Raw genomic sequence first — 27,744 nt, forward strand, 5'->3', positions numbered from 1 at the left:
TTGGAGCGAATTCACAGCCCCAGCTGCTTAGGACACAACACAGTGAAAATACTCACGATAACGAGGAAATGGGCATATGAAACAGAAACAAGGAGAGAAATTACGTGGGAACAAAGAATTCAGGGCGGGGCTGAGTTGCAGAAGGAATGTAGCTGGAGACTGAAGGTGGAAGTCAGAAGCTGAGACTGAAGAATCGTGGGGGATCAGGAGGCAGAAGAAAATAGGAAAGTGCTGGCACTGCATGTAAATCAATTAAGCGTGAATTTAAAAAAAAGCATACTGCGCAGGCTGCGACTGGAACTGCCCGTGTCCCGATAGTAGGAATTTCAGGAGCAGAGAGGAGGTGACGGGCAAGGGAAAGAAAACGTTAGAAGGAGCGACCGTGAGTTTTTCAGTAATCACAAAGGAGGAAGCATCTTCAATGTAAAGAGTGCTAAACACAACAGATAAAGCCCACACCAAGACAGGTTCGATTGAAATTTAACAACAGAGATGTAGCGAAAATGTCAAATCTGTTTGAAAGAGAAAGTCATGAGTGAGAAGCAGGTTAATAGCAAACTTCCCAGTGGCATCTGTAGACCTAAGGAATACTTTCTCAGCATCAAAGTTGTCGTCGTCCAGTCGCTCAGTCATGTCCGAGTCTGTGACCCCAGGGACTGCAGCAGGCCAGGCTTCCCTGTCCTTCACCATCTCCTGGAGCTTGCTCAAACTCATGTTTAAGTAGGATAACTTTAAAAACTAGAATTTACAAGCTACTACACTGTTACCTAAATGTGAGGATAAAGTTTTTCCCCGGCTAAAGATGACCTTAGAAGGTTTTCCACACAGAGGTCCTCTTGAAAACCTCTTGGGAGAAGTGGTGGTAGGGAGCAGGCAGTAAAATCCAGCACACAGCTCTCCTATCATACAGCTAGTAAAGCGTTCTCTTGACTGGGAAGCAAGGACTTCGGGAGAAACAAAGATTGCTAAACAAGACACAGCACCACAAACTGTAGAGGAGGAAATAGAGTTGCATGACTTCTAAATTAAGAACTGTTCATCGTGGAGTAAAAAGGCAAGCCACAGAGTGAGACAGGTATTTGCAGTGCGCATGTCTGACAGACTCTTCATACCTAGAATTTCAGAGAAACCCCTTTAGGTCAGTAAGAAAAAGTCAGACACCCCTTTTAGAAAAAGGGACAAGAAAACCTGTAACAGTGACTTGAAGAAAGAAGTTATCCCTGTGACTAGTGAGCATGCGGAGAGGCGTTCAGCCTTGGCAAGCATCCAGAAATGGCGAATTCAAGCCATAATGCGGTGCCTCTGCACATCCCCAGCATGGCTAAATGAAAATGATGGGTAGTAGCCAGTGTGGTTGAGGTGTTGGACCCTGCTGGTGGGGCATATAAAGTGGTATAGCTAGTTTAGCAGATTTTGCGATAAGCACTAAATGAAGAATTGTGTGCATCTTCTACAGCCCATCGAGCCCCTCCTAGGCTTACAACCAACAGAAATACATCTCATGTTCACTTAAAGATACGTTCAAAGAGGCTCAAGACACAGCTTGTCATAGTCACAGACTGGAGCTAACCCAAATAGCCACCCAGAATAGAATAAATCGTGGTGTGTGCATACGACAGAGTTCTCTCCAGCCAGGACAGCCTTGAGGCTCATCAGTGATGCTGAATGAGAGAGGCCAGACCCAAAACACGGCCTACTGTATGAGTCCCTGATAGAAAGCTTAAGAACAGGCACAACTGATCTGTGTGTCTCAAGGTCACCATGGAGGTTGGCTTTGGAAAGAATTGTGCCTGCAGGGAGTCTGAGGAGGACACATGGGAGGTAGTGCTGTCCTGCTTCTTGGCCTGGGGGATAGTGCAGTAGTGATTATATGGGTGCATGGCTTCCCTGGTGGCTCAGACAGTAAAGAATCTGCCTGCAGTGCAGGAGACCCGGGTTCAGTCCCTGGGTCAGGAAGATCCCCTGGAGGAGAGCATGGCTACCCACTCCAGTGTGCTTGCCTGGAGAATTCCATGGACAGAGGAGCCTGGCAGGCTATACAGTCCATGGCGTTGCAAAGAATTGGACATGACTTGAGTAGTTAACATTTTTGCCATCACTTGATAAGAAAGTCTTTTGAGTTTTTGAGGGTTTTTTTGGCCATACTGATGGCTTGTGGGATTTTCATTCCCCAACCAGGAATCAGACCAGGCCTCAGCAGTGAAAGCACCAAGTCCTCATCACTGGACCACCAGGGTGAAGACTTCGCTTTTGTACTCTCATGAATATTTCTGTATGTAATACTTCAATAAAAAGTTTAGTAATAGTTAAGAAGAAAAGTTTAAGAAAGCAGCCTGCATCAGTAACAGTCCAGAAGTAAATACTGAGTAATCTTGACATGGAAGACAGGTGAGGAGAGGAGGCAGTAAAGAGAGATGAAAATGTCCTGAACTACTTCTCTTGCAGGGAAATGTAGTAGGTAAGTTGAAGTAATTGATGGGGAAAGAGAAAAATGGTTAACAGATCCTAATAAGTTAATGGAATAACTACCAGAAGTACAAAAGTAGGATTTATATCTTTTATTTAACATGTTGTATTGATTAGGAAAGGTTTGCTAGCAGTGAAGAAAGACTTGAAAATTAGTCTGTTAAGTAGGGTAGACACATCTTTCCACAAAGAACTTCTAAGGAGGACAGTGCAGTACTGCTGCTGTTAGAAACCCGGCTGCTCTGTCATGTGACTGCTTTGTGTGGGTTCAGCTTCCAAGGTGGACACTTCAGTGTCCAGGGTGACTGCTTTACTTGAATCAATCATATGTTCATTCAGGTAGCTGAGAAGGAATCAGGAGAAAGGGCATGCCCCTTCCTTGTAAGGAAATTTCCCAGAAATCACCTAGAAGATGGCCCTTTATATCTCTGGCAAATTCTGTGACCACACCTGGCTTCAAAGGAGGCTGGGAAATGCCTTTCAGCAGTTGCAAGGGTCTAGCTAAAACTCTGGATTTGGAAATTAAAGAAGAATGGAACAATAGTTATTGGGAGGTGAAAAAAAAAAATTTTATTCTACTAGTACTTCTAGCCACCCAGTATGTGAAGGTTTTCCTTCATGCTAATCAATTCTCTGAAACCAGCTGGGTGTCCTGCAGTTTAACTCGGTTCTGCAACTGTTCATCTGGAGATAGCATCAGACCCCACAGGTTCAGGTTTCCGTCCCACAGGGTTGCCTCCCCTACAGATGCCACCCCCAAAGCCAGGGTGTTAACCTGTGCTTCTGATGACCCACTGGCTGTAAACAAGTTCCCACAACCCTCTTCTTGGGCTTGATGCTTTGCTATAACAGTTTACAGAACTCAGTTAGCTTGCTATTTGACCACTTTATTATGGAAAGGTATAACTCTGGAACAGTGAAATGGTAGAGATGGATAGCCAAGGTACAGGAGAAAAGGGAGGTGCTTGCGTGCCTTCTCCAGGCAGTCACCCTTTTAGCACCTCCGTGTATTCACCAACCTGGAGGCTCAGCAAAAGTCATACTTCAGGGGTTTTTGTGGACGCTTCAGTAAGCAGGCAGAATTGGCCATTGGAGACAGAACTCAATCTCCAGCCCCTCTCCCCTCTCCAGAGGTGGGTGTGTGTGGGGGTAAGGGCAAAAGATCCAACCTTCTCATCACAAGGTGGATTCCCCTGGCCAGCAGCAAGCCGCCCCCCACCCCCACCAATCCTTTGGAACTTTCCAAAAGTCATGCGTAAATTGAGATGTGGTTGAAAGATCTGTGTTGGGAGGAACAACAGACACTTTTTACTTTTATCACTTTGGTGCATTTTCAGGAACCAAAGATAGAAGACCAAAATATAACCAAAGGTGTTCCCATTACTCTTACTACTTAAGACATTGCAACAGTTTTAGAAGCTGTGTACCAAGAACCTTGCACCAAACCAAAGCATGTATTTCTTGTTATAAATCACAGAGCCATAGGATGCACCTAGGAAACTGTCATACCTAAAAGGGAAATTGAGATGGAAGGCAGGAAAGAGGGGGAAAAACAACTGAAAAGTATGGTAATTAAAAAACATAAGAGACTGAATTAAGTCCAGCTAGAACAGTAATTAGAATGCCTATAGATGCGTTCAACTTATTCAAAAGACAAACTTAAATCGGATTTTTTTTTTAAACCAGCCATGTTCCGTAACATGTTTGTCAAAGAAGATGTAGGATGAAATTGAGGGAATGTGAAAAGTACGTCAAGTGAATGTATCATCCAGGGAATGTCAGTGATTGGCTTAATCCTTTGTTTTTTAAAAGAAAACCCACTCATGAAATCAATTTTCCATGTATCCTGGCAAGAGGAAAGCATATTGAAATGTTTCCATTCAGCCTTTTTTTCACCAGTGAGAGCCACCTGGTTAATTGTGAGCATCTGCAATTATTTTTTTTCCCTTTTCTGTGGATTATTCCAACCTCTCTGTTAGTTCTGCCAAGGTTTTCTGTAGATCTGGTCACAGTTTTTTTTCTTAATTTCTTTAATTTCTTAATTTTTTTCTCTTACTTCTAACTGTACTTGCCTGCTATCTATAAGGCCTAGTTAGCTCTGTGTCCATCATCTCCTTTAAAGGCTGCTTGCCCATAGCTAGAAGAGGCCAGTGTTCCTGAAATGGAGATTTGAGTTGCACTCAGGTGAGGGTTAACAGTGATGGGGAAGATCACAGCCTAGCATGTTGTGAAGGCGGTGAGGATTGTGGCTACTAGTTGGTTGCTGTCTTAAGGATAATGCCAGATGCTGGGCTCTGAGGTCAGAGGGTGGACTTAAAGAGTGGACTCCTCCGCAGTGTAGCATTCAGTCTGGAGGGCGTCTGAGAGGCAGGCAGAGTGCAGTGGAGCAAGGAGGGCCGCCTGAGTGTTAGAGAGCCATTAGTCAGTGCTTGTTGCCGTTGTGATGGTAACGACCTTGCATGCCTGGGACCAGGAGATGCCTCAGGAGAAAGGTGCCAGGAGACCAGAGGCTTGGCCAGAATATCTTTTGGGACCAGAGGGCCCGTTATTTGGAGACATAGCCTCTGTTTTCAGAATGTTTGTGGCATGAGACTCGGTCACAGTTGATAGTGAGGTCTTGCCCCATGTCAGTTCCTTCCTACCATTGCCTGCTTCCCAGCTCGCAGTGCCCTCGGGTATGCTCTCAAGTTGCCTGACAAGTGACAAGCGCCCAAGCGTTTCCCAGGTACAGGTCAAGTCATTCTGTACAGAGGTCTTACTTTTTGATTTGTCTGTCAAAAGTAGAGTTTAAAAAACAACAAAAAGCGCTTTGTATTATGTAGGTTTTCAGGCATATAAAATGCATTCTTAGATGGTCATCATTAGGTTTCTTTTCCTTTTTTTTTTTTTTAATTTATTTACCTATGGCTGTGTTGGATCTCAGCTGGGTCATCGTTCATTGCCATGTGTGACCACAAGGCATGTGGGATTTTAGTTCCTTGATCAGGTATTGAACCCACATCCCCTAAATTGGAAGGCAGATTCTTAACCACCAGACCACCAGGGAAGTCCCTGGATTTCTTTTTGACTGAGTTTACTCTGAAAACTACTGGCACTATCTTCTGAAACATTTTATATGAATGTCAAATAAAATGTTTCTCATTTTCTTACATTTCAACCAGAAGGGTTGTCTGTTTAAGAAGTTGACAGATCTTAAATACGTGTAAACGGCCTTATGGATTTTTGCCCTCTCAAGTTCAGAGAATGAAATAAGTTACCAGTGAATGATGACTGAAAAAGAGAGTGTTAAGCCATGTGCCTTGAGGTTTGTACGTCAGAAATTGAATTTCACTGTCTTGTAGTATCTGCAGACCTGAGGTAACAGTCTGCTGTATCAGCCCAGCCTTGTGTAGCGACTTGTCTGCATAGGAGGTTGGGCATTCTGGCAGCACCCGGGACAGGCCTTAGATGTTTGTTGAAGTCCCCTGTGTGCCACAAGAGTGTGTCCCTTGGCTCTGCCAAGCCTCACTTAAGGAGCTGCCATAGTTGTTGGACTTCTCTGCAGCATGAAGATGAGGCTCAGTGAAGCAAATGCTCTTCAGGGTTAGAGAAGGTACATTTCTGTGGGTGGTTGAGAGCCTGGGGAGCCCTCTTTCCCTCTCCCTTGCTGTGACTTCAGAGTGTGAAGCAGAACTCAGTTTCTGACACCCACTGAGGCCCCTAAATAGTCCCTGACATCTCCCTACAGTGTGGGTACAGGCTCGCTCATCTTTATTGCCACACCCCACTTTCTTCTCACAGGGAGCCCTGGTTGACATCGGATCCCATGAGGCTGGGCACTCTGCAGGGACAACACTTAATTATTTTCTCTATTCTAAAAATAACTCCCAATCTGGAAGGAAAATCACCATTGTATGTATTTGAAACATGGAAACATTGCAACATTGCGGATAACTCATTTCCTTCTACCTCTCTTAAGTGGATTTTGGTAGAAAACTTGATAAAATTGTTGTCAATTTAAGATTTGGGGCAATTAGCACTTGAGTTAATTAGTCCAAAATTAGGAATGAATCTTAAAATAAGACACTGAAAAATACTGAAACAAAAGTTTGAAACAGGAAACATTTTCACTTTGGTAAATTTCAGGAAACAAAAGCAGTTGCCTGGAATAGCATAGTGATACTAAGTTGCCATTTTCGTGTTCTGGTATACTTAGAGCCATCTGTTTAATTCGGGTCTAGTGTTTTGAGATAATTCATCTCATCACCATTTTTCTTTTTCTTTCACTGGTAAGTCTTAAAATTCAGGGAAGCTGATGATTTATCAATCAAACCAGGATGCCCTGAAGGTCAGCCTTGTGGTTGGGTTATCTCACTGGAAGATTCAGTGTAGGACCATGTGGATGAATGAGACAGGAAGACCAATTAATTTCTTTACTCTCATGCCAATAAAAATTTAACTTGAAGTAGCATGAAAACGGGCTGTTTGCAATTAATTTTAAATAACTGAATATGGAGAACATGTGTTTCTTGAGAAGACACCTTCTTCTCAAGCAAGCCTTAAAGAGGGCTTGCTTCTGTGCACAAAGTCAGTAGCATTGTTTGTCTTCTCTCTCCCAGATCAAGCACTGCGCCTAGCAGAAATTTTACTACCTCTCCAAAATCATCAGCAAGTCCCTATTCCTCAGTATCTGCCTCTCCCATTGCAAATGGTGATAGCACTAACACCTCGGGGATGCACAGCTCCAGTGTCGGCAGGGGGTAAGAGCAGGTTCTTTCACTTTGCTTCCTTTCCCGCCGAGTCCTCTCCTGGGCCCTCCCTGACAGCTCCTCTGCTGCTGCCCTGAGCACATGCAGGACTCGGGTTCCCCATGAGAGCCCGCTGCACGTGGCTTCTCCTTCCATTTCATCCCCCCAGTAAAGAGTGCCTCCCAGTACGTTGCTTGTCTTCCTACCAGCTGGTGTTTTCCCATCACTGCATTTGTCTGTGAAGGGATAGGCTGGCCTTTTGGCAGAATGGCTATCGGGGTGACTGTCAGCTGCGGCGGGGGTGGGGCATGGACTGCCTGCTTCTCCTCTGTGTGGCTGGGATCCTTCTTCCAGGTGTGTCAGAGCACCTGCCATAGAGCGCAGATAGAGTGGTAGAGGAAGGTGAGGTGAGAGAGAGTGCACGCACACTCAGGCACTGCCAAGAGCAAGCATAGCCGGGTGGGTGGTGGCAGGTGCAGGCTTCCATCCTGGTAACCACAGTGCTCTTCCCCAAAGTCACCTGGCAGTTAGCCCTCTGGAAGGATATAGAATTAGCATTTGCCAAAGCCTTTGCGACCCCGTGGACTGTAGCCCACTAAGCGCCTCTGTCCATGGGATTTCCAAAGCAAGAGTACTGGAGTGGGTTGCCATTTCTTTCTCCATAACAAAGCTAGAGAGCAGAGGATTCAAACAGCCTCTCTTCTTTTCCCCTTAAGGATGTGCTTACCACCTATTACCGTGTCAGGTCAAGGCGGGGTTGAGGGAGCTGGAGGGCTGGGGAGGGGAGTAAAGAGAATTTGTATCATGGGGTCATTATCAAGTGAGAATTCTAGAGGCCCAGGTGAAGCCCCAAGACGCATCTTGAGGGCATGTGAGCAGCACTCACTTGATTGCTGGTGTGGGTTGTGTTTTCCAGTGGATCTGGCTTCTCTGCTTCGTATAATTGTCAGGAGTCCCCATTGACTCACGTCCAACCTGGGCTCTGCGGACTCGGAAACCTGGGGAACACCTGCTTCATGAACTCTGCTTTGCAGGTAGGGGGGAGAGCTGCCATCTCAGTTAACATCGTGTCTCCACGGTACTTGAGGCTGGGGTGGGAGTGGCCTCTGCTGTGTCGGGAGGATCCTCTCCAGGGTCCCTAACAACCCGTGGTTAGTGCTTCAGGAATCTCTGCCAGTGCATAGCCACTGGGTGGTACAGAATGGCCTCATCAGTGTTCCTGGCTTCAAAATGTCTTCTCAGTTTGGTTTGGTTTTATAATGAAAACATTTTGAGTTTTGTTGACCCTTAGAGAATGATCTCAAAAAGTACTGGAATACATGCCTGGTTGGTCTCTAATGGGATGAGATCTCAGAGCAGCTGGTACCGTGCCACTGTATTCTTGCCTGAGGCTGACCATCTTCACCAGTGAGCTGTCTCACTCAGCTCTTGCCTATTGAAACTTTATTCATTCATCCACCAAATATTTATTGGGCGCATACTGTGTAATGGGATTGTTGAGATCATGGGCTGGAGTTAAAGTCCAGCTACAAAGTTAAGAGGGCACAGTCCCTAATAACTGCCTTCATTTCTGACACCATTGCAAGTTTGGGGGTCCCTACAGATGACCCTCAGTTGGTTAGTTTGCTCAAACTCATAGACTTCACTTGAAAGTAGTTCTCCTCACAGTTACAGTGCATTATGGGAAAAGGATGCAGGTTACTGTCTCACAACTATAGAGGCAAGTACTGTAGATAAAATTTTAGCAGGTCAAAATCAGTGAGGTCCAAGTAAAAGTAACACATGACAAGCGGGGGTGGGGGCGGGTGTGCTAGGAAAACCAGACTGTTTTAAACAGCTGAAAAATTAAGCATGTCTGTAAATACACTGACAGAGTGAAGGAATAAACTGTGATCAGGCACTTGGGATCAGCGGCCTCTGCCCTCAGCTTGTGTCGGAATCGGTTCTTAGGCGGTGAGCTTATCTCAAGACAGTGTTCCTGGAAGGTTCACCACTATGTGGCCACCAGCCCTGGCCTTTGAGAGACTGTGCCTTCCTGTTGTGAGCCCTCCCGAGAATCTGAAGGGAGTGACCTTCATTTTGTTGGAGGGACCTTCACTGTTCATTTAGAACTGGGTTTTTCCTGTGTGTCTGTGTGCTTTCCAGAAGGCGTGTGAGCTGTGATCATTTCTCTTTCAGTGCTTAAGCAACACAGCACCGTTGACCGACTACTTTCTCAAAGATGAATACGAAGCCGAAATCAACAGGGACAACCCCCTGGGAATGAAAGGGGAAATCGCAGAGGCCTACGCAGAGCTCATTAAGCAGATGTGGTCCGGCAGGGATGCTCACGTGGCACCTCGCATGTTCAAAGTAGGTTGATATGTGTCTTTCCTTTTTCCTATTTTGGGGAGAGTGACTTAACGTTGTAATGAAGTATTCCCTTACTTGCACTTTGGCATTAAGATGGGCTCTGAGACTGCACGGTCAGATCCTTCTTTCTGTTCAGTCGTTCAGCACATACTTAACTTGAGTGACTTAACCCTCACCTCTGGGATGAGGGTTCTTCAGATATCATTTGTATTGTAAGCTGCTTGCTCAGAATGCCATATTCTACAGTGGAAAAAGTGAAAGTCGCTCAGTCATGTCTAACTAACTCTTTGGGACTCCATTGACTATACAGTCCACGGAATTCTCCAGGCCACAATACTGGAGTGGGTAACTGTTCCCTTCTCCAGGGGATCTTCCCACCCCAGGGATTGAACCCAGGTCTCCCACATTGCAGGCAGATTATTTACTAGCTGAGCCACTTTAAATGGCTGGTAGCCTAAGCCAGACCATACAAATTCAACCTAATATCCAGTATTATCTGAGAGCTTCTTCCAGCTTCTCTGAGACTGGAACTTACACCAACTGTGGTTTCCATTGAGCCCCTTAAGTCTGGGAAGGTGGTGTGAGGGGCAGTTCTCACTTGGATCTGTCAGTTAGGAAGATGAGGAGGTGGGTGAACTGCAGTGGGCGCTGGACACGGTTCTTCCTTCCTTTGCTCTGAATGTTCCTGCCGAGGGAGAAGTGGCTTGCCTCCATGTGGTGAAATCTGGGAGTCCTATTTGGTTCAAGGAGATTTAATGAAGCATGTGATTCACAGAGGGAAAAAAATAGCACCTAAGCTCAAGGAGAACATTAAAACCTTATATTATTAAAGTTAAAAACAAATTCTTTCCATTTTCTTGGTCACATTAATCACTGGGCAATGCATGTAAATGACTATTCCCAGAGTTTCTGTTTCCGTAGGTCTGGGCTGGGGCCTGAGAACATTCATTTCTGTCACGCACTCAGGTATTGCTAATGCCACTGGTTGGGCACTGCATTCTGAGGATCAGTGACGTAAAACAGTACAGGGCAGACATTTATGGCCAGGAGGGCTCGCTCTCTCTTTTTTTTAAATTAAACTTTTTATTTTGTATTGAAGTATAGCCGATTAACAATTTTGTGATAGTTTCAGGTGGACAGCAAAGGGACTCAGCCACACCTATACACACATCCATTGTGCCCCAAGCTCCCCTCCCATCCAGGCTGCCACATAACATGGAACATGGTACATGTGCTATCCAGTACATCCTTGTTTTCCATTATAAATATAGCAGTGTGTACATGCCCATCCCAAACTCTCTATCCCTTAGGAGGGCTCTTATGTATAGGAGGATTCCTCTGGCTGATGCAGGTACTATTTGTGAAGTTCTTAGGAAGACTCAATCAAAGGAGGAGGTTGGAGAGGTATTCATGTCTGCACTTAGGAGATATAGTTAGGGAGTCAGTGTTCACTCTGCTTGTAGGGTGGTGGCTCAGGTTCCCAGTCTGTAGTCATCCTGAATTTCAGATCTTAGCTCTCTTTTCTCCAGTGAGAACTACCTGCCTTTAGACCCTTGCAAAGTTAATGGGACTGCTGGACCAAGGGTCTTCCTTCTGGTCCTGGGTGACTGCAAAATCATTTCTGATGACAGTTTCTCATCTGACTTCCCTGGTTCTTTATAACTGAAAACCTTCTAATGTGCTTGCTTTTATTGTAGACTCAGGTGGGACGTTTTGCCCCTCAGTTTTCTGGCTACCAACAACAAGACTCTCAGGAGCTTTTAGCCTTTCTTCTAGATGGATTACATGAAGATCTGAACCGTGTGAAGAAAAAACCCTACCTAGAGCTGAAGGATGCCAATGGGCGGCCAGATGCGGTATGATACTGGAGACTTTTGGACAGAAGTATTCCACAGAAGCCACCTCCAGGGGCCTTCTTCTGGTTTCAGAGTATTGGTGGTGGGGCCTTGGTTTTCTCTCACTGTTGTTGGTGACGTGGACATGTAGTCTCGTAGAGAAATGTGTTGCAGATTACAGAAGGTCTAACTCTGGTTCCCTCTGATGCTGCTTATTGGTATACCAGACCATCTGAGCCACCAGGGAATCCCCTGTCAAGTGCCTGTAGTGTGGGTATTTGGGATTACTCCTCTCATTAAAATACAACTATGATTGTTAAAATATTTTGTGATTAATATTATTTAGGGCGCTTTTTTTTTTTTAACCTTGATTTTCAGATCTCTAAAGAGGGAATTTAGTATTTAAGTTATCCTATCACATTGGGATGATCAATATGAATGCTTTAAATTTTTATTTAATTAATTTATTTGTTTAATTTGTAGCTTGTGGAATCTTAGTTCCCCAACCAGGGCTCAAGGCTGTAGCCCTCCTGCAATGGAAGTGTGGAGTCTTAACCACTGGGCTGCCAGGGAGGTCCCCTCAATGTGAATGCTTTAAAGTAGAATTCACATCTTAAAGGCAAAACCATGAGCTAGCTCATGAAGCAGCTTTTTTTTTTTAATTCAAGTGGTGTTTTTCTAATGTGAACCATTTTTAAAAAATTCTTATTGAACTTGTTGCTTCTGGTTTTGGTTTTTCTTTTTTTTTGTCCAAGGCACATGTGGCATCTTAGCTCCCTGACCAGGGGTTGAACCCACACTCACCTGCTTTGGAAAGCCAAGTCCGAACTCCAGGACCACCAGGGAAGTCCCTGAAGGGCCTCTGAATTATTGGGAGCTTAGGAGACAGTCCCGCACTGTCAGCCCATGTGTCCACAGTGCTGTCTGTGTCCCATAGGCCCTACGTTCGCACTTTGTTACATGTGGGACTGGGCTGGCGTGTGCAATGAGTCTGGTGTGCTAAGAGCAGTCCTGTACCCAGTACTTGGCTACACAGACTGGCTCACAGTCCATCTCAGATTTTGCTGTGAATCATTCCCGATGCAGAAGTCAAGAACTGGGAGATGTTGAGAATGTTTTATTTATCCACTTTCCTTTCTTCCAGGTGGTGGCAAAGGAAGCCTGGGAGAATCATAGGTTGAGGAATGATTCTGTGATCGTGGACACGTTCCATGGCCTCTTCAAATCTACATTGGTTTGCCCAGAATGTGCTAAGGTTTCTGTGACTTTTGACCCATTTTGCTATCTAACTCTCCCACTGCCCTTGAAGAAAGACCGAGTTATGGAGATCTTCCTAGTTCCTGCCGACCCTCGCTGCAGGCCTACCCAGGTAAGAGGGTTGGCACCCTCACATATCTGTTGTTGTATCCCTTGTTGTGAGAGGCCTGCAGACCCAGAGTGGGGCTGCTTCCATCTGTTAAGGACAGGAGCTCCATCAGCTACCTCTGAAGCCCCTTGGTGCTTTCCTTGAGTGTGTGCCTGTGTCTGCCATCAGACCTCTGTGTAGTCTCATGGCATTCCAGCACATCATGGGGACTTCCGGGTGGTGATCCAGTGGTTAAGAGTCTGCCTTCCAGTGTGTGGTTCCCAGGTTCAGTCCCTGGTTGGGGAACTGTGATCTCAGATACCACAGAGCCACGAAGCTCATGCATCACAACTAGAGAGTCTGTGTGCTACAACTAAGGCCCGGGACAGCCAAATGAATGAAGGTTTTTTTAAAATGTGTGTGGTGGAGGTCCTCTGGGCTCTGCCGTCACCTTTTCCCCCATGCTTCATTCGTCTGTCTAAAGGAACCTGGCTGATCTGCTACAAGATAGTTAAATCTGAACGTTAGGGAACTAGAAACAGTACTTTCCTTGGTCATGTTCACCCCTGAATCAACTGGGAGAGCCTGGCCAGAGCAAAAGGCTAGATGGAAAGGTGTTCAGCCCAGCTGACGACTCACTGCATGCCGCTTCTAGTTTTATTTTCTTCTGTCTCTAAAGAAAGATGACAAGGATTGGTTGGCAATTTGTAGAATTTTAACGTTTTTTGAAAGGAAGCAGTGAACATCTCCAAAAAGGTAAGAAAAAAAACGAAGGCATGTGTAGCAGAGAAAGAGATGGCCCAGCTTCTATGTGGTGCTGCCTGAATAGAGAGACAGACATTGAGGCCAAAGACTTGCCCATTTGCTCTGCTGGCAGCTCATCTGGCCCTGACCTCACCACAGGCACCTCCGCCCTCCATGGTGCCTGCTCCTCCCACCTCATCTCCCCGCCCCTCTCCAGAGCATTCTCGTCACCCCTCCACTCTCTCCTCTGCAGTACCGCGTGGTTGTGCCACTGATGGGGGCTGTGTCCGACCTGTGCGAGGCTCTCTCCAAACTGTCTGGCATTGCTGCAGAAAACGTAAGGCAGGGTGTTTTGTGGCTCTCTGCCTATTGGGGACATTTCAGTCCTTTGGAGTTAGTTTTTAAACTTTTAGTCAGTTTTTGGGGGTGGTTCTTATGGGCCAGCACATGTGATTGTATCTGGATGCCTCTGACATCCTGGTCCCCATTCACTGTGCTCAGTGTGGCTGAGACTGTCCCTTCTGGCCCTTGAAACAGTCTTTCCATCATGGAGGACACCTGGCTGTGGGTCAGAGGGCCAGGAGTGGGACTCTGCTGTCACCTCCCCTCCCCTTCTTACCTGACCTTGACCTCATCTATAATGTGAGAAGCTTCACGTTCTTTCCTGTCCAAAAGGAAATCTTTATTTTAAAACAGTTGCTCATGCTGGCCCTTCTGCTGAGCCTGGCCCCACATGGAGGTGGGGGAAATGAAGATCTCTCCATGCATGAGGACCCCTCATTCTGGAGACCCCCCAACCCCTCCCCTGTCCCAGTCCTGGCCAATGCCCTTCTCCCCACTCCCCTTGCACCTCCTGCTGGTGTCAAGTTGTAGGTCTTGGTGGTTGGGGTTTGGTCTTTTCCACTCTGTGTGAGGATGGCTTGGGGACCTCCAGCCCCAGGGAACACCCCAGAGCACTCTGGATGACGACTGGCCTCTGGTCCACACCCGCTTCCCACCACTGGAGGGCAGATCGCGTCTGGATCCTTGCTGCTCTCCATTAGACCTTGACCCCTGAGCTCTGGGCCTGGCCATGTTGTAATCTCTCGGGAAGCAGCACCCCTGCAGCACATTTTTTTTTTCATCTGCACCTGAGTATTAAGTATGCTATTCCTATTGATTCTTAGATGGTGGTCACAGATGTGTATAATCACCGGTTCCACAAGATTTTCCAAATGGATGAAGGTTTAAACCACATCATGCCTCGGGATGACATTTTTGTGTGAGTACTCAGGGGTTTCTGCTGTGGGATCAGCGGAAACATTCCAGAGGCTTTGCCTAGTTGGTGAAGATCTGGCAGCTGGTGGATTTGCCTTGAACTCTGGGCACATGAGATGGACATTCAGGGAATTGTGGACAGCCACCAGTGCTAAGTGCCTACGGGCACTTCAGAGCTAGGCATTCCAGATACCTCTTCTCGGCGTGGGCAAGGCTCTTGTCAGCAGTTGCTCCTTGTTAAGAAGGCCTGCTCAGTGGTCCTGCAGAAGAGCCTGCTGTCAGAAATGCTTTTCTCAAGAAGAATCACAGCTTTGTGAGGGGTCATGGAAAGATAGGAGAAGGGACACAGTACAGGAAGGGGGTTTTTCTTTCTCCAAGCCGTAGGCAGTGGGTCCTCACACTGGTGCCATCTCAGAATAACAGGGAAAGTCGATTTAAGTCAGAGAAGGCAATGGCACCCCACTCCAGTACTCTTGACTGGAAAATCGCATGATAGAGGAGCCTGGAAGGCTGCAGTCCATGGGGTCGCCGAGGGTCGGACACGACTGAGCGACTTCACTTTCAGTTTTCACTTTCATTCATTGGAGAAGGAAATGGCAACCCACTCCAGTGTTCTTGCCTGGAGAATCCCAGGGATGGGGGAGCCTGGTGGGCTGCCGTCTATGGGGTCACACAGAGTCGGACTGTGCACTCCAACTGCAGCCCATCGCCTCAGCCCCTCCCAAGTCCTCTTGCCTCAAGGCTGCTCAGTGTGACTGTGTGTGTGTGTGTCCCTCTTCCAGGTGGAGCGTAAGCTTGCCCGCGCCCCCCAGCAGCCACTTGTCAGAGCAGTTTGTGTGTGGACCACACCCACTTTCCATATTCCTCAGTCCCTCTCACTCAGAAATTTGTCACTGCTGAGAGAGGTTTTCAGGGTTTGGTTTTGGTTTTGGTTTTTGGCTGCGGAATGCATTCCACAAGGGAGGCATTTCCTTCCCTTGTTTTGGGGGCCTGTAATTTCTGGTCTCTCTAAAAGGAAGCGTTCTTGACCACACCCAAGGATCTCAATTCCATTCACCCAGGAGCACAGGCTGCTGCCTACTGCCAGCCACCTTCCTTTACTTCACAGATGGAGGGCGCCAGTGCTTGCACTGGGCCACAGAGCTGGGACTGTCCACTTCTGACCGCAAGTCCTCAGCACAGTCTCCCTCAACTCCGGAGACTAGTGTTCAACCATAGCTAAACTGAGAAGAACTGGGGCATCACCTTGTGGAAATACTGGCAAACCCCACAGAGGACTTTTCCAAGGGCTTGAGGGCCAGTCATTAGGAAAGCAAACTGTTATGATAAGTTGATAATGGTCTTACGAAAACACAGTTGGAGCACTTAATGCTTCATGAGCATGTGAGGTGCTGTGAGACAGAGTTCCTTAGTTACTACCTCCACAGTCTACAATAGGTGATAAATCCCATTGTCCCTGAATAAACAGACTTAGAGGTTTAGGCTCTTGGCCTAGTCCCAGCAGCCAGCGAGTGGCAAGATGGACTGGGTCCCGAGCCAGACTCCCAGTTCAAGGCCTCGTTCTTGACCTTTATGCTGGACCCCAGGGTTCTTACCTTAGAGCACATCTTAGCCGTTTTTGTAAATTTTTCTTTGAACTCCTGCACATATTGCAGTCAGGACTGTTTGTCAGGCATCTGGGGAGGGTTGTGTGTGTGTGTGTTTAGTTTTTCAGGATTGAATCAGTAAGTTTGTGTCTCCCCCTATAGGAAGAGGGAAAGACTACAGTCGGTTGCCAGCAATTTTGGTAACATCTTGGTAACACCTGTTCCAGGATAAAACATCTATAAATCTCCCATGTATTCGCTAAGTAAGACACATTTTTCACAATCATTGGTTTGTCTTTAGCAGTTTCGTTGGTTATCTTGATTTTTGAAAAAATGAAATCTGAGTCTTTTACTTGAGTGTTTTTGAACAAAGATGGCAAACAGATTTGTAAATTTGCTTTCTCATTTGAAATGAGTCTTTGGCTTTACATTCTAGGTATGCGTTCTTGTACACTATTTGGTTTGATCAAAGGGCAGGGCGCTAAGAATCTTTTCTATAAGTTGAGCTCCTTGGTGGGTGACAGAAGGTGAACTTCGTGGCTGGGCCCCCATGTGCCTTTGTGTCTGAAGTGATGGTCTAGATGCCAGCTGCAGTCTGTGTTGAGTCCCAGTTGAAGGAGCACAGACTTTCATGGTTGCGGGAAGGAGGATCACGTTAGCCCCAGGGCCTCGGTGGTATAGGTTCACATTGTGTTGACAGACAGTGACCCTCTTGAAATTCCTGACCCAGCCTCTAACATCCTCTTGGAAATGCCTTATTCACCTTCTATACTGAAGAACGCTCTGTTCTAGTAGCCCTAGTCCTGGCCGCCGTGAGGCTGAAGCACAGATCTCCGTCGCTCACCAGGGCATGCCATTAAAGGTGCTCTCTTGTGTGATTGACATAGGTACGAAGTCCGCAGCACCTCCCCGGACGGCTCCGAGTGTGTCACGCTTCCCGTGTACTTCAGGGAGAGGAAATCTAGGCCGTCGAGCACTTCTACCGGGGCAGTGCTATACGGGCAGCCACTGCTGGTTTCTGTCCCCAAGCACAAGCTCACCCTCGAGTCTTTGTACCAGGCGGTTTGTGAGCGCATCAGGTTGGTGGGGGGAATGCTGTTTGCTGGTTATCTAACATCAGAGAGGTCCAGGAGTCGCAGCGACTGCCCCCTGCAGGGTGCCAGTGTGGCCCCGCTGTGCTCCCTCTCTCAGAAGTACCATCGTGCTGACCCTTGGGAGGGCTGGGGCGGGAGCTGCTGGGACAGGCCATGGGCACACCTGAAGCACCATGACGTTGAGCTCCCCAGCCTCCTCTAGTCCCTGGAGTCATGTCTTCACACTTCTCAGTCACCTGCTTGAGGAAGTCTGGTGCTTTGATGGTATTTTATATTTGAGTACAGTTTCTGAAGTACTCCACTATCATTCTGAAGCTGATCGTTAACATTACTGGGAAATATTTTTTTAATATGAGGGTGCCATGCAACAGTCATCAAAGATTAGGAACAGACTTTCTGAGAGTCTTCAGTGACCTGATAGTTAAGACATCTTATCTCTTGGGTTCCTCTCAATTTCTTGAAGTGTTAAGCCATCCCATGATTTTTAAGGCCCTTTTATTTACATAAATTGCTTTGTGAATAGTTGAATATACAATATATAGGAATATATAATTCCCAAATATATAGGAACAACTTCTAGCTGAGGAGAGGAGAAAAACAGTAAACAGTTCAACTAACGATTTCTTTCTCCTTTCAAGCCGCTATATAAAACAGCCTTTGCCTGATGAGTCAGGCAGCTCGCCCTTGGAGCTGGGGGCCTGCAATGGCTCCAGGAGCGGCTGTGCAGGTGAGCGCTTGCCTCGGTGTGGGGCTGTGGCTGGCCAAACCCCTCCTGGCCTCCCTCTTCTGAAGATGTGCACTTGGAGAGGGAGGCTCTGGGCAGGCGGGGGTAAGGGGGTGCTGGGGGCTGAGTCCAGAGAGCAGACCTGAAAGCCACGTCTGCACCGTTTTGCTCTGCCAGAGCCCATCGTCTACCTTTGACACCTCGTGGAATTTAGACGTGGAGGCTGGGTCTCACCTCAGGGAGACAGTAAGCATGAATAGGACCAAGTGACTTGCCCATGGTCACAAAGCAGAGCCAGGATCTGCTTCTGCTCTTTTGGGATCGCTGAATACACATTTGGCTGCCTCCACAGCCCGGCTCTGTCTGCAGAACTGTCATCTGGCCCTTCCCCGTCCCCATGCTGTAGCCACTGCCCCAGGCGTCCTGCCCAGCCTGTCGGAAGGCAGAGACAGGCGCTCTCGGGGGTTTCTTTCTACCCAGGAAGCCATGGGTGGTGGCCAGCTCTGGACAGCTCCTGCTGTGAGAGTGAAGAGCCACAGCTGGATTCGCAGGAGGGTAACCATACCGTAGGAAACTCAGAGCCCTCGCTGCCATCCTCCTGTGGCCTTGTGCTCACAAGCTCTGAACAGTAAGCTGTGTCTGAGCTGCATTGTGGCTGTCATCCTGCTTTTGGGGGCCTAGGTGACTGATGTGGTGGCTTTATTCCTATAAAACTGGAAATGTCCTCCAATTCCTGTGCTTCACGTAGAGCCGAATATATAAATTCTCAGTTGCAAATGCCCACATTTCTGCACTACATGCACAGTCCCGAAAAGTGAGAAATTGACATTAAAAAAGTAACAACCACAGACTCGATCCTGGCAGGATGTTCCAAATTGTCCTAGTGAATGATGTGTTTATTATAATTGTACTCCTATTCTTGCCCAGAATATCCTGTCCTCATCCCACTAGGGACGAACAGAAGCGTTTTTTTGTGCAGAAGTCCCACAAGCAGAGATGTTGGAGGGTAGTGATATTCTCTTAGCAGACCTGCGGTGACTTGTAGGTTCTTGGTGCTCTGGAAGTTGTGGCACTCCCAGCTTGGAGTGTGGAGGTGTACTTCAAGAAGTCACTGTATCCCTTTGTATCTTGATTTATCCATCTGCAAAATGGGATGATGACAACAGCTTCACAGAGTTGAAGTTACAATTTAATGAGGTAGTGTGGTTAGAGTATCTGGCACATACTAGATGCTCAGTTAATAATAGCACCATGTAAGTATTTGCTGCTGTTACACACTTAGCCTAGTTTCTTAGACATTCCATCTGTCATTCTCCTAATTAGGAAGAATTACTGCTTTCTTTCAAATCCCGGCAGTGAGTCTTGGTGCGTAGGCTTCACACTCGTTTAATGTTGAAGTAATTCTGACTTCTTTACTGTCACGGCTGCTTGTTAGGTCCATGGTAGCTGTGCCCTGCTGAGTCTCTGGGTATCCCCGGCACAGTGCCATGCTCCAGGAGTGAAGTGAGCTGGTTAGGGAAGGAATCTCTGTGACACTGGCGATTTCAGAGCGCTGTTCATGGGGACCTGTGTCACACCCGCACCCATGGCTCTGCTCTTCCTGGGGCCTGGCAGGGAACTGTGCTGTGTTATCCTGGGCCTGACTTGTCCTTCCTCATGAACGGTTCCAAGACACACGGTCCTTGAAAGTGAGTTTTTATGCACACTACACATCTGACCTGCTTTCGTCAGTTTCCATTTCTACTGCTATTTCCCTCAGTATATAAACCTCTTATTTTGAATCTTCTTCCTCTGTTACTTTTACATCACCTTTTGGAGTTGTCCCTATCTTTGTTGAAATGACGTACCTGATACCTTAGCTTTCTCCTTTGGCTGCCCAACAGCAAAAAATATGATCGTGGATCTTTTTATTGCAGCCATATGTACCAGCCAGTTCTCTGGGAAAAATACACATCAGTATATGTCTGTACAATGCCTCTTAAAGCTCTGTCTCTCTCTCTCTTTTTAATTCTCTCTCTCATTTTTGGTCGGGGAGAGCTGTGCAGTGCCACTTGGCTTACAGGATCTTACTTCCCTGATGAGGAATTCAACCCTGATCCACAGCAGTGAAAACACTGGGTCCTAACCACTGAAGTGCCAGGAAATTCCCTCTCTTAAAACTCCTGAAACTTGGCAATTCCAAAGGAATAAAGAGAAAAAAGGAGGGGAGGATCCTGTATGCCCTGTTACTGGGACCTGTCACGGCAGCTGCACCAGGAAGGCATTCAGGAAATTCTTGTTGAGAGAGTCAGCAGGTTCCTTGTGGAGGAACTGAAGATTTTCACTTAATATTTGTGTTCTTTATCATGTTTAAAAATTTGCATTTAAATTGTTTCTTACCAGCCTGTCTTCCTGAGTATTGAGTATGTGTTTAATTTTGGTCTTTTGGTGACTTTCTTGGTGGTCCAGTGGTTAAGACTCTGTGCTTGCACTTCACAGGGTGAAGATTCAATCCCTGGTCAGGGAACTAGTATCCCACATGGTGTGTGGCCAAAAAAAATAAATATTTGGTCCTTTTCTCTCTGTGGGCCTGATGATCAAGTTGAAGAGTCAGACTATGTCAGGTGAAGCCCAATAAAGTAACCAAGTGGTAAGGGGCCCAAATTCAGGACTGGCAGGATTGCTCTCAGTTTTGTACCTTCGCCTGATCCCTTGAAGCTCTCTGGGCCCTGCATCCTCCTCGTGGAATAGCAGTGCCCTCTTGCCTGCTGACCAGGTTGTGAAGAGGGTCACGTGTGGATTTAAGCACCTTGTAAATGCAGAGAAGTGTACATAGTTTCACATGCACAGGACAGAACCTCGAAGGAAGCACCACAGTTCGGTATGAAGTAAAAATTTCAGCGTTGACATGGCAAATTCCGTACACTTTTTTTTTTTTCGTTTCTTCTCATTTGTGTGCTAGGTGAAGATGAAGAAGAAATGGAGCATCAGGAAGAAGGCAGAGAGCAGCTCTCAGAAACGGAGGGCAGTGGGGATGATGAGCCAGGAAGTGACCACGGTGAGGCCACCCAAAAGAAGAGCAAAGGCCGGCCTTGCCCCAGAAGGCTTTTTACCTTCAGCCTTGTGAACTCCTATGGCACAGCCGACATAAATTCCCTTGCCACTGATGGGAAACTACTGAAACTCACCTGTAAGCACCTTCTCTGACTTTGCAAACTCGGTTTCAGGGGACTTAGGGTTTATTGGAAAATCCTTTGTATTCAGCACTCACCACATTGGGCTTCTCTGGTGTCATCGTGTGTGACTCCAGGGACAGACACTTGAGTGATCCTTGGCTGGCGGCTCCCCAAAGACTGTTTCAGAGACAGGACCTGGCTCTATCCCTTCCTGCTGCCGCTTCTTCGGCCTTCTTGTCAGGCTTTTCTCTTCCTTCCTTGATGACTTCATTCTGAAGTACACTGTCCCTTCAGTCCCACCACCCTTCTTCAGGACCTTTGCTGTCAATGATAACACTTCTCGTGACCCTCCTTAGGTGGCAGCATTTCCCCAGACATAGGAGAATACATGCAGATTTCTTTTGTTCCATGAGAATACTCTAGAGATGCGGCCCGTCTAGAGGATGCTCATGGATTTCACAGGCTGTTACCTGGAGCCTGTGATTGGGATCTGTAGACAAGAAGGGGCATCCACGTGGAGTGTGTGTTGTGTGTTGAAAGTGCATGTGGTTGATGAAGGTGCCTGGAAGGGAGCTGCAAAAGCATCTCTTTTCTTTAACTTCCTTCATTGGAGAAGAGGTTTGCTACATGTCCTCCAGCTAGCTACCTTGCTTTCTTCCCTTAAAAAAAAAAACAAACTTGAAAATACTGAGTTTTCTAAACATCTTTATTGAGATCGCTTTGGATCTCTATATCTGTCAGTCTTTCTGTAGCTTCATGGTGTCTAGGCAGCTTCTTCTCTTTATTGTGAAGTGAAAGTCACTCAGTCATGTCCCAGCTCCACACAGTCCATGGAATTTTCCTGGCCAGAATACTGGAGTGGGTAGCCATTCCCTTCTGTAGGGAATCTTCCCAATCCAGGGATCAGACCCAGGTCTCCCACAATGCAGGCGGATTCTTCACCAGCTGAGCCACTAGGAAAACCCAAGAATACTGGAGTGGGTAGCCTATCCTTTTCCAGAGGATCTTCTCAACCCAGGAATCAAATCTTCTTCCTCCCCTGGTATGCTATGGCCTGGAAGATGCCTCCAGGCAGTAAGCTTGGGCCATGTGGGCATCACCTTATTTTGTGCCTTCTCTCAGGGATCTCACTCTTGCTCTGCCTAATATTCAGTGTCTGGAAACAGTTGTGTCATCTGTCTTGTCAGGTTTTCTTGTGGTTTAAGAAGAGAGGAGAAACCTAGTCACTGTTATTCCATCTCGACCTGCGTCCTTTCAGAATTCTGTGTCGTTCCATGAATCTAGAGTATATTGCAGCCTCTAGAGTGTATGCGGAGGACGTTTTTGCCAGAGGCTCTGGGGCCCAGGGGTTCCGGGTTGGCTGGCCCCAGGCAGAGCGCTGCTCTCGGCAGTGGCTGCTGCTGGGTGGGCAGGTGTTAGAACACAGCCTGAGTGTGCTGCTCCTCCCTCGCGTTGCCTACGGAGCCTCTCTTGTTGCTGGCCTTTCCGTAGTGAGTGACACTGTGGTCCTCCTCCACAGCTCGGTCCACACTAGCCATCGACTGGGACAGTGAGACCCGGAGCCGTTACTACAATGAGCAGGAGTCTGAGGTAGGTCCCTCGGGACTCTTGGTCAGGGGAAGTGCTGGTTTCTGCTCTGGGGAGGTCTCTCTCACCAGTTCCACAGCCGGCTTCACGGCTTATCTTTCAGACTGAGAACGAAGAGCACCGAAAGATTCTGTTATTAAATGCTCAGCAGCTCCAGAAAGTCCGTTATATTCCAGGCACAAGAGCTCATGAGGTGGTGGCTCAGCCTGGTCAGGTTTTGTTTCCTCAGCCGACTCAGCACTTTGTTCCTTACAGACGTATGAGAAGCACGTCAGCATGTTGCAGCCTCAGAAGAAAAAGAAGACGGCGGTGGCTCTGAGGGACTGCATCGAGCTCTTCACTACCATGGAGACCCTTGGGGAACATGACCCCTGGTAGGCAGCTCCCCACTCTGAGCAGGGGCACGCAGGCACCCTGGGGCTCTGAGATCATTACGTACATGGTGGGGCCATGTATGTAACACAGACCTTTTTATTTGGATCTGTCGCTTTTGTACATGGCTGACATGAAACACATATTTCTGTGTGAATTGTGCTTTCCAGCCTCATAAGGCCACCCTGTGTGGGAAGGTGGCTTAGAGACCTCGCTGCCCTGAAGCAGTCTGATGGTTGCAGAACAGGATGTTACAGGGTTGTCTCCATGCTTGCGTGCCCAGGTGGCCCTGGCTCCCTGCCTCCCCACTCAGCAGAGGTTTTTGTTTCAGGTACTGTCCCAACTGTAAGAAGCACCAGCAGGCCACAAAGAAGTTTGACCTGTGGTCCTTGCCAAAGATCCTGGTGGTCCACCTCAAACGTTTCTCCTACAATAGATACTGGAGGGATAAGCTTGATACAGTCGTGGAGTTCCCAGTCAGGTGGGTCCCTGGGCTGCAGTGGTATTTTGGGTAAAATTAAAAACGAGGCAGACCATCTGGGCACTGATAGGCAGAGTGTTTTGCCACCAAAGGCTTTTCTGCATTAAGATGTGTGTGTTGCTGGGCTCTGGGCAGTTAGGATTTTAGGCTCATTTCCCCTCCTTGTTTAGGGAAGATAGAACCACGTCCCCTCTTGAGTCCCTATGCAGCTTGACTAACCTGGTCGTCTTACCTGTCCTTGGTTCCTGGGAGCCCAGACTCAGTAGGACAGCACACAGACGTGCTGCACCGCATTAATGCAGGAGCACAGGACGCAGAGAGTAATCTGCTGGGCAGAGTTGGATTGTTGGGGGCCGCCCTTGGTGGTGCAACTCCACCGCAGTCCTGTCCTTGGGGCAGGGGCTGGGACTGGCTGGCTTCTTGGGTCCTCTCAAGTCCCAGGGTACAGAGTGTAAATGACACAGTCGGTCAGCAAGGTAGGAGTTCCCCATAACATGCAGATTTAAAAATGCTTTCTTCAGGGGCAGGTGTACAGGTAGATAGATAGATAGATGCAGTGTAGACATATCAGTGGGAGGACCTAGATGGCAGTAAGTCAACAAATAAAGGTATTTGTTGTCAAACTTTTTTTTCTGTATATTTAAAATTTTAGAAATAAAACATTAGGGGAAAAAGTGCTTTGAGGGGTCTGTTTTAGTATTTAGCTTACATTTTTATGGCACTAACTGTGATTCTGACAGTAATAGCCATTTCTACAAAGTTGTAACAGCCCTCACGTCTGTGCCCAGAGCCCTTCCTTGCCATCTTGTCAGGGGTTGGAGTTCCCCAGGAGGCTTCCCTTCTCCAGCCTAACATGTCAGTGGTCAGAGCAAGACCCCAGGGCGCCTTCTGTCTGGACTCTTCATCCGTTCTTTCTGCAGTTAGTCCCTGAGGGCCTCCTGTGTTCTAGCCTGTTGCATGAAAGGGGTGGCTAGATTGCTCTGACTTCTCACAGTTTAAGGTATTGAAGGGTTCTTTTTGTTTTCTGTGCTTAGAGGTCTGAACATGTCGGAGTTTGTCTGTGACCCGTCAGCGAGGCCATATGTATACGACCTCATCGCCGTGTCCAATCACTATGGAGCCATGGGGGTTGGCCACTGTGAGTACTGGCATCTGCTCCCCTCTGAGATATTGAAACGCCCTTGGGCACTCATCTGTCACCAGCCTTCCCTGTGCCAGCCACTGCCCTAAGGACTTAACTTATACAGCTCTACAGGCCTCAAGTTGCAGGCTGCCCCTCAGTTGTTTTGGTAGGGTGGTGGTTCATATCCTTTAATCCAAAAATCCACTTCCAGTAAATCTATCCTTTGAAATTACTGGACTTTGGGGAAAAGCTTCATGTACAAAGATATTTACCCATTTATACCAGTGGCTCAGACTGTAAAGCATCTGCCCACAATGCGGGAGACCTGGGTTCGCTCCCTGGGTTGGGAACATCCCCTGGAGAAGGAAATGGTAACCCACTCCAGTACTCTTGCCTAGAAAATTCCATGGATGGAGGAGCCTGGTGGGCTATATAGTCCATGGGGTCTCAAAGAGTTGGACACAACTGAGTGATTTCATTTCACTAATGGAAAATAGTAGCAACATTGGTGATCAGCAGCTGGCACTGCTGTCCATCTGCTTGATGGCACACAGCCATTGCGAAATAAAATTATTAATACCATGGGAAAATGCCCATGAATGTGTTCAGGGGAAACAGCCACACAAAATTGCATCATTACAGAAAGTAGTATCACAGCTGTGTACATTGAAACAAAAGGCAAACTGTGATAGGAGAGGGGACAACCTAGAAAGAGAGAGACCAAAATGTTCGTTTTACTTTTTTTTTCCTTTGTTCTGCTTTATTTTCCGGGATTTCTGTGACGTGTAGGTTTACTTGGCATTTCTACTTTCACTAGTCTGTCTGGTTACTTGTTTACGGAAGGTGGTAGTGACGCTGAAGTGAGGAGCTGGGTCTCCTCATGTCTCCTCTGTTGCATCTGCGCCATGACAGCTGCCACTACACCCAGTGTCAGGACCCCAAGAGATGGCACCGTGGGGGGGTCAGCTCCATTTACCCTCACGGTGGATTATGAACTGCCCCAAACCCCAGTCTTCTCTCCTGTACTGGTAAGCTTTTTCCGTTGGCCCAAGTCTGTTCTCCTGCCTCTCTATTCTTACCATATCACCTCCTGCCTTTGGATGGCTGCTCATTCTCCAGCCCTCAGGTCTACATTCCAGGCCATCGGAAGAAGGGGAAAAAAGGGCCTGACCTTCCTTTTTAAGTAGACTTCCCAGAAATCCCGCTCAACTGCTCTACATACGTCTCATTGGCTATAACTTGGTCACAGGACTACCAACTAGCTGTAGAAACAGGTGGGAAAGAAAAATTGTGCCTGTCTAAAAAACTGGGACTCTTCTAGAGTGGCTACTTGCAATACCTGTGATCATACCACATCCTATAGCACTTACTCTTCTCTAACTTTTCTTTCTCTGCAAATTAATTTTGATATCTGTATTCATTCATACTGGACCCCTGTATTCATTTTTAATTATTTTAGCATACAGACGTACTGCTTGGGCAGGTTACTTAGCTTCCTTATGCTTCAGTTTCCTTATCCAGGTTAGGCTGGTTGTGTGCAGACCCACACTGGGTCCACAATTGGAACACCGTGATTGAGAGCCATCTTTGTTGCTGTTCCGCCAAGCATGGACAGCAGGGTCAGCCCCTTGGCACCTTCTCTGTCACTTTGTCCTGTGTCCTTCACCACCGCTTGGTGCAGTAAGCACTGCAATGAAGAATAGTTAAACAGCCTGCCAGAGCCACACAGCAGGTCGAGACCAGAAACCGGATCTCCATCAGACTGAGTCGTTTCCGAGAGTCTGAGTGAAGCAGGAATCGGGTATCACTGCTGAGACTGTTGTGAACACATCTTGCTCAGAAAGTGTAAAATCAAAACCAGAAGTGTTCACTCTGGAAAATACTTGGACGGGTGTGAGGAATTGTTACTGAGCCACAGATTCTTGACTCAAGAGTTTCAAAGACAGATAAATTTAAGTTTTCTTGTTCACATCCCAACTCTGCCAACCCAAGCCCCCAGTGTGTCTCTCACTGGGATAACCCCACAGGCTCCAGAGGCAGTGAGAGACAATAGTAGACTGTCAGTCCTGGATACAGTAGGGGTGTTTGACTTGGCATGTTTTTGACAGCTATTGTTTTGCTTAAATCTTAAAAAGTATCAGCTCCTTTTATGGGTCCCCTAACTCTGAATTAGTGCTCATGGCTGTTTTCCCCAAAGTTACAGTGTAAAGGCTTAGTCCCCAGCAGCTCCATTTTTACCCTTTTAAGTGCCTTTTTGAGAAGGGAAGATCTTACTTTTTTTTACGGATGAGTTCTCTTTCGGTTGTTAGGACACAAGCTGTAAATTATCTTTAATTTCAGACTCTGGATATGTGTCATGTTTTGGAGTTGTTGAGTGCCAGCCTACTGAGCTAGCCAGATCACCTCTCTTGATGACCAGCTAGCATATTCTCTTCCCTTGGCAGACACTGCGTACGCGAAGAACAAACTGAACGGGAAGTGGTATTACTTTGATGATAGCAATGTGTCCCTGGCCTGTGAGGATCAGATAGTGGTGAGTAGGCCCTCATACCTGGTTCCCACTCTTTAGGGATTAGAGCTGGGAAGAGTCCCCCAGGCTAGTTGGTTATTGAGTCATCCTGCTGGGACAGTGGGAACTAAGTGCGGTAGAGAAAGAATTGACTATCGTTCCTTCCGGGACCCTTCCTAAATGAGACACTTGACTCTCCTGAGTCTGTCACAGGGCTCCTACCTTTCCCGGCACCCTGGGCATGGTCAGCATGAGCCAGCCTTAGGTGGTACGGCTTTCACCATCACTTCAGTGTGTGGATGCACAGGGCAAGACAGCGGATCCCTGAGGGTGGTGTGTTTTGAATAGAGACCAAAGCTTGCGGGGAATGGGTGATTGTTCCAACCT

The 27,744-nt window shown here is 47.3% G+C and overlaps 1 protein-coding gene across 2 annotated transcripts in view; it reads left to right on the forward strand.

Moving 5' to 3' along the window:
* Positions 1-27,744, forward strand: part of USP4 (ubiquitin specific peptidase 4) — a 39,919-nt gene that overhangs the window by 11,583 nt on the left and 592 nt on the right. Inside the window, exons 7-21 of one of the 2 annotated variants that reach the window (XM_069562360.1) lie at positions 7,065-7,205; positions 8,110-8,227; positions 9,372-9,545; positions 11,243-11,401; positions 12,525-12,749; positions 13,723-13,806; positions 14,636-14,730; positions 17,200-17,391; positions 18,045-18,133; positions 21,072-21,299; positions 22,805-22,875; positions 23,128-23,246; positions 23,576-23,725; positions 24,760-24,863; positions 27,293-27,381. In XM_069562360.1, coding sequence (XP_069418461.1) covers positions 7,065-7,205; positions 8,110-8,227; positions 9,372-9,545; positions 11,243-11,401; positions 12,525-12,749; positions 13,723-13,806; positions 14,636-14,730; positions 17,200-17,391; positions 18,045-18,133; positions 21,072-21,299; positions 22,805-22,875; positions 23,128-23,246; positions 23,576-23,725; positions 24,760-24,863; positions 27,293-27,381 — 2,038 coding nt within the window. The remainder of the gene's footprint in view (positions 1-7,064; positions 7,206-8,109; positions 8,228-9,371; positions 9,546-11,242; positions 11,402-12,524; positions 12,750-13,722; positions 13,807-14,635; positions 14,731-17,199; positions 17,392-18,044; positions 18,134-21,071; positions 21,300-22,804; positions 22,876-23,127; positions 23,247-23,575; positions 23,726-24,759; positions 24,864-27,292; positions 27,382-27,744) is intronic. The other variant, XM_069562361.1, reaches the window with a different exon arrangement.

The sequence above is a fragment of the Ovis canadensis genome, chromosome 19 (genome assembly GCF_042477335.2).
Source record: "Ovis canadensis isolate MfBH-ARS-UI-01 breed Bighorn chromosome 19, ARS-UI_OviCan_v2, whole genome shotgun sequence".
NCBI lineage: Eukaryota > Metazoa > Chordata > Mammalia > Artiodactyla > Bovidae > Ovis > Ovis canadensis.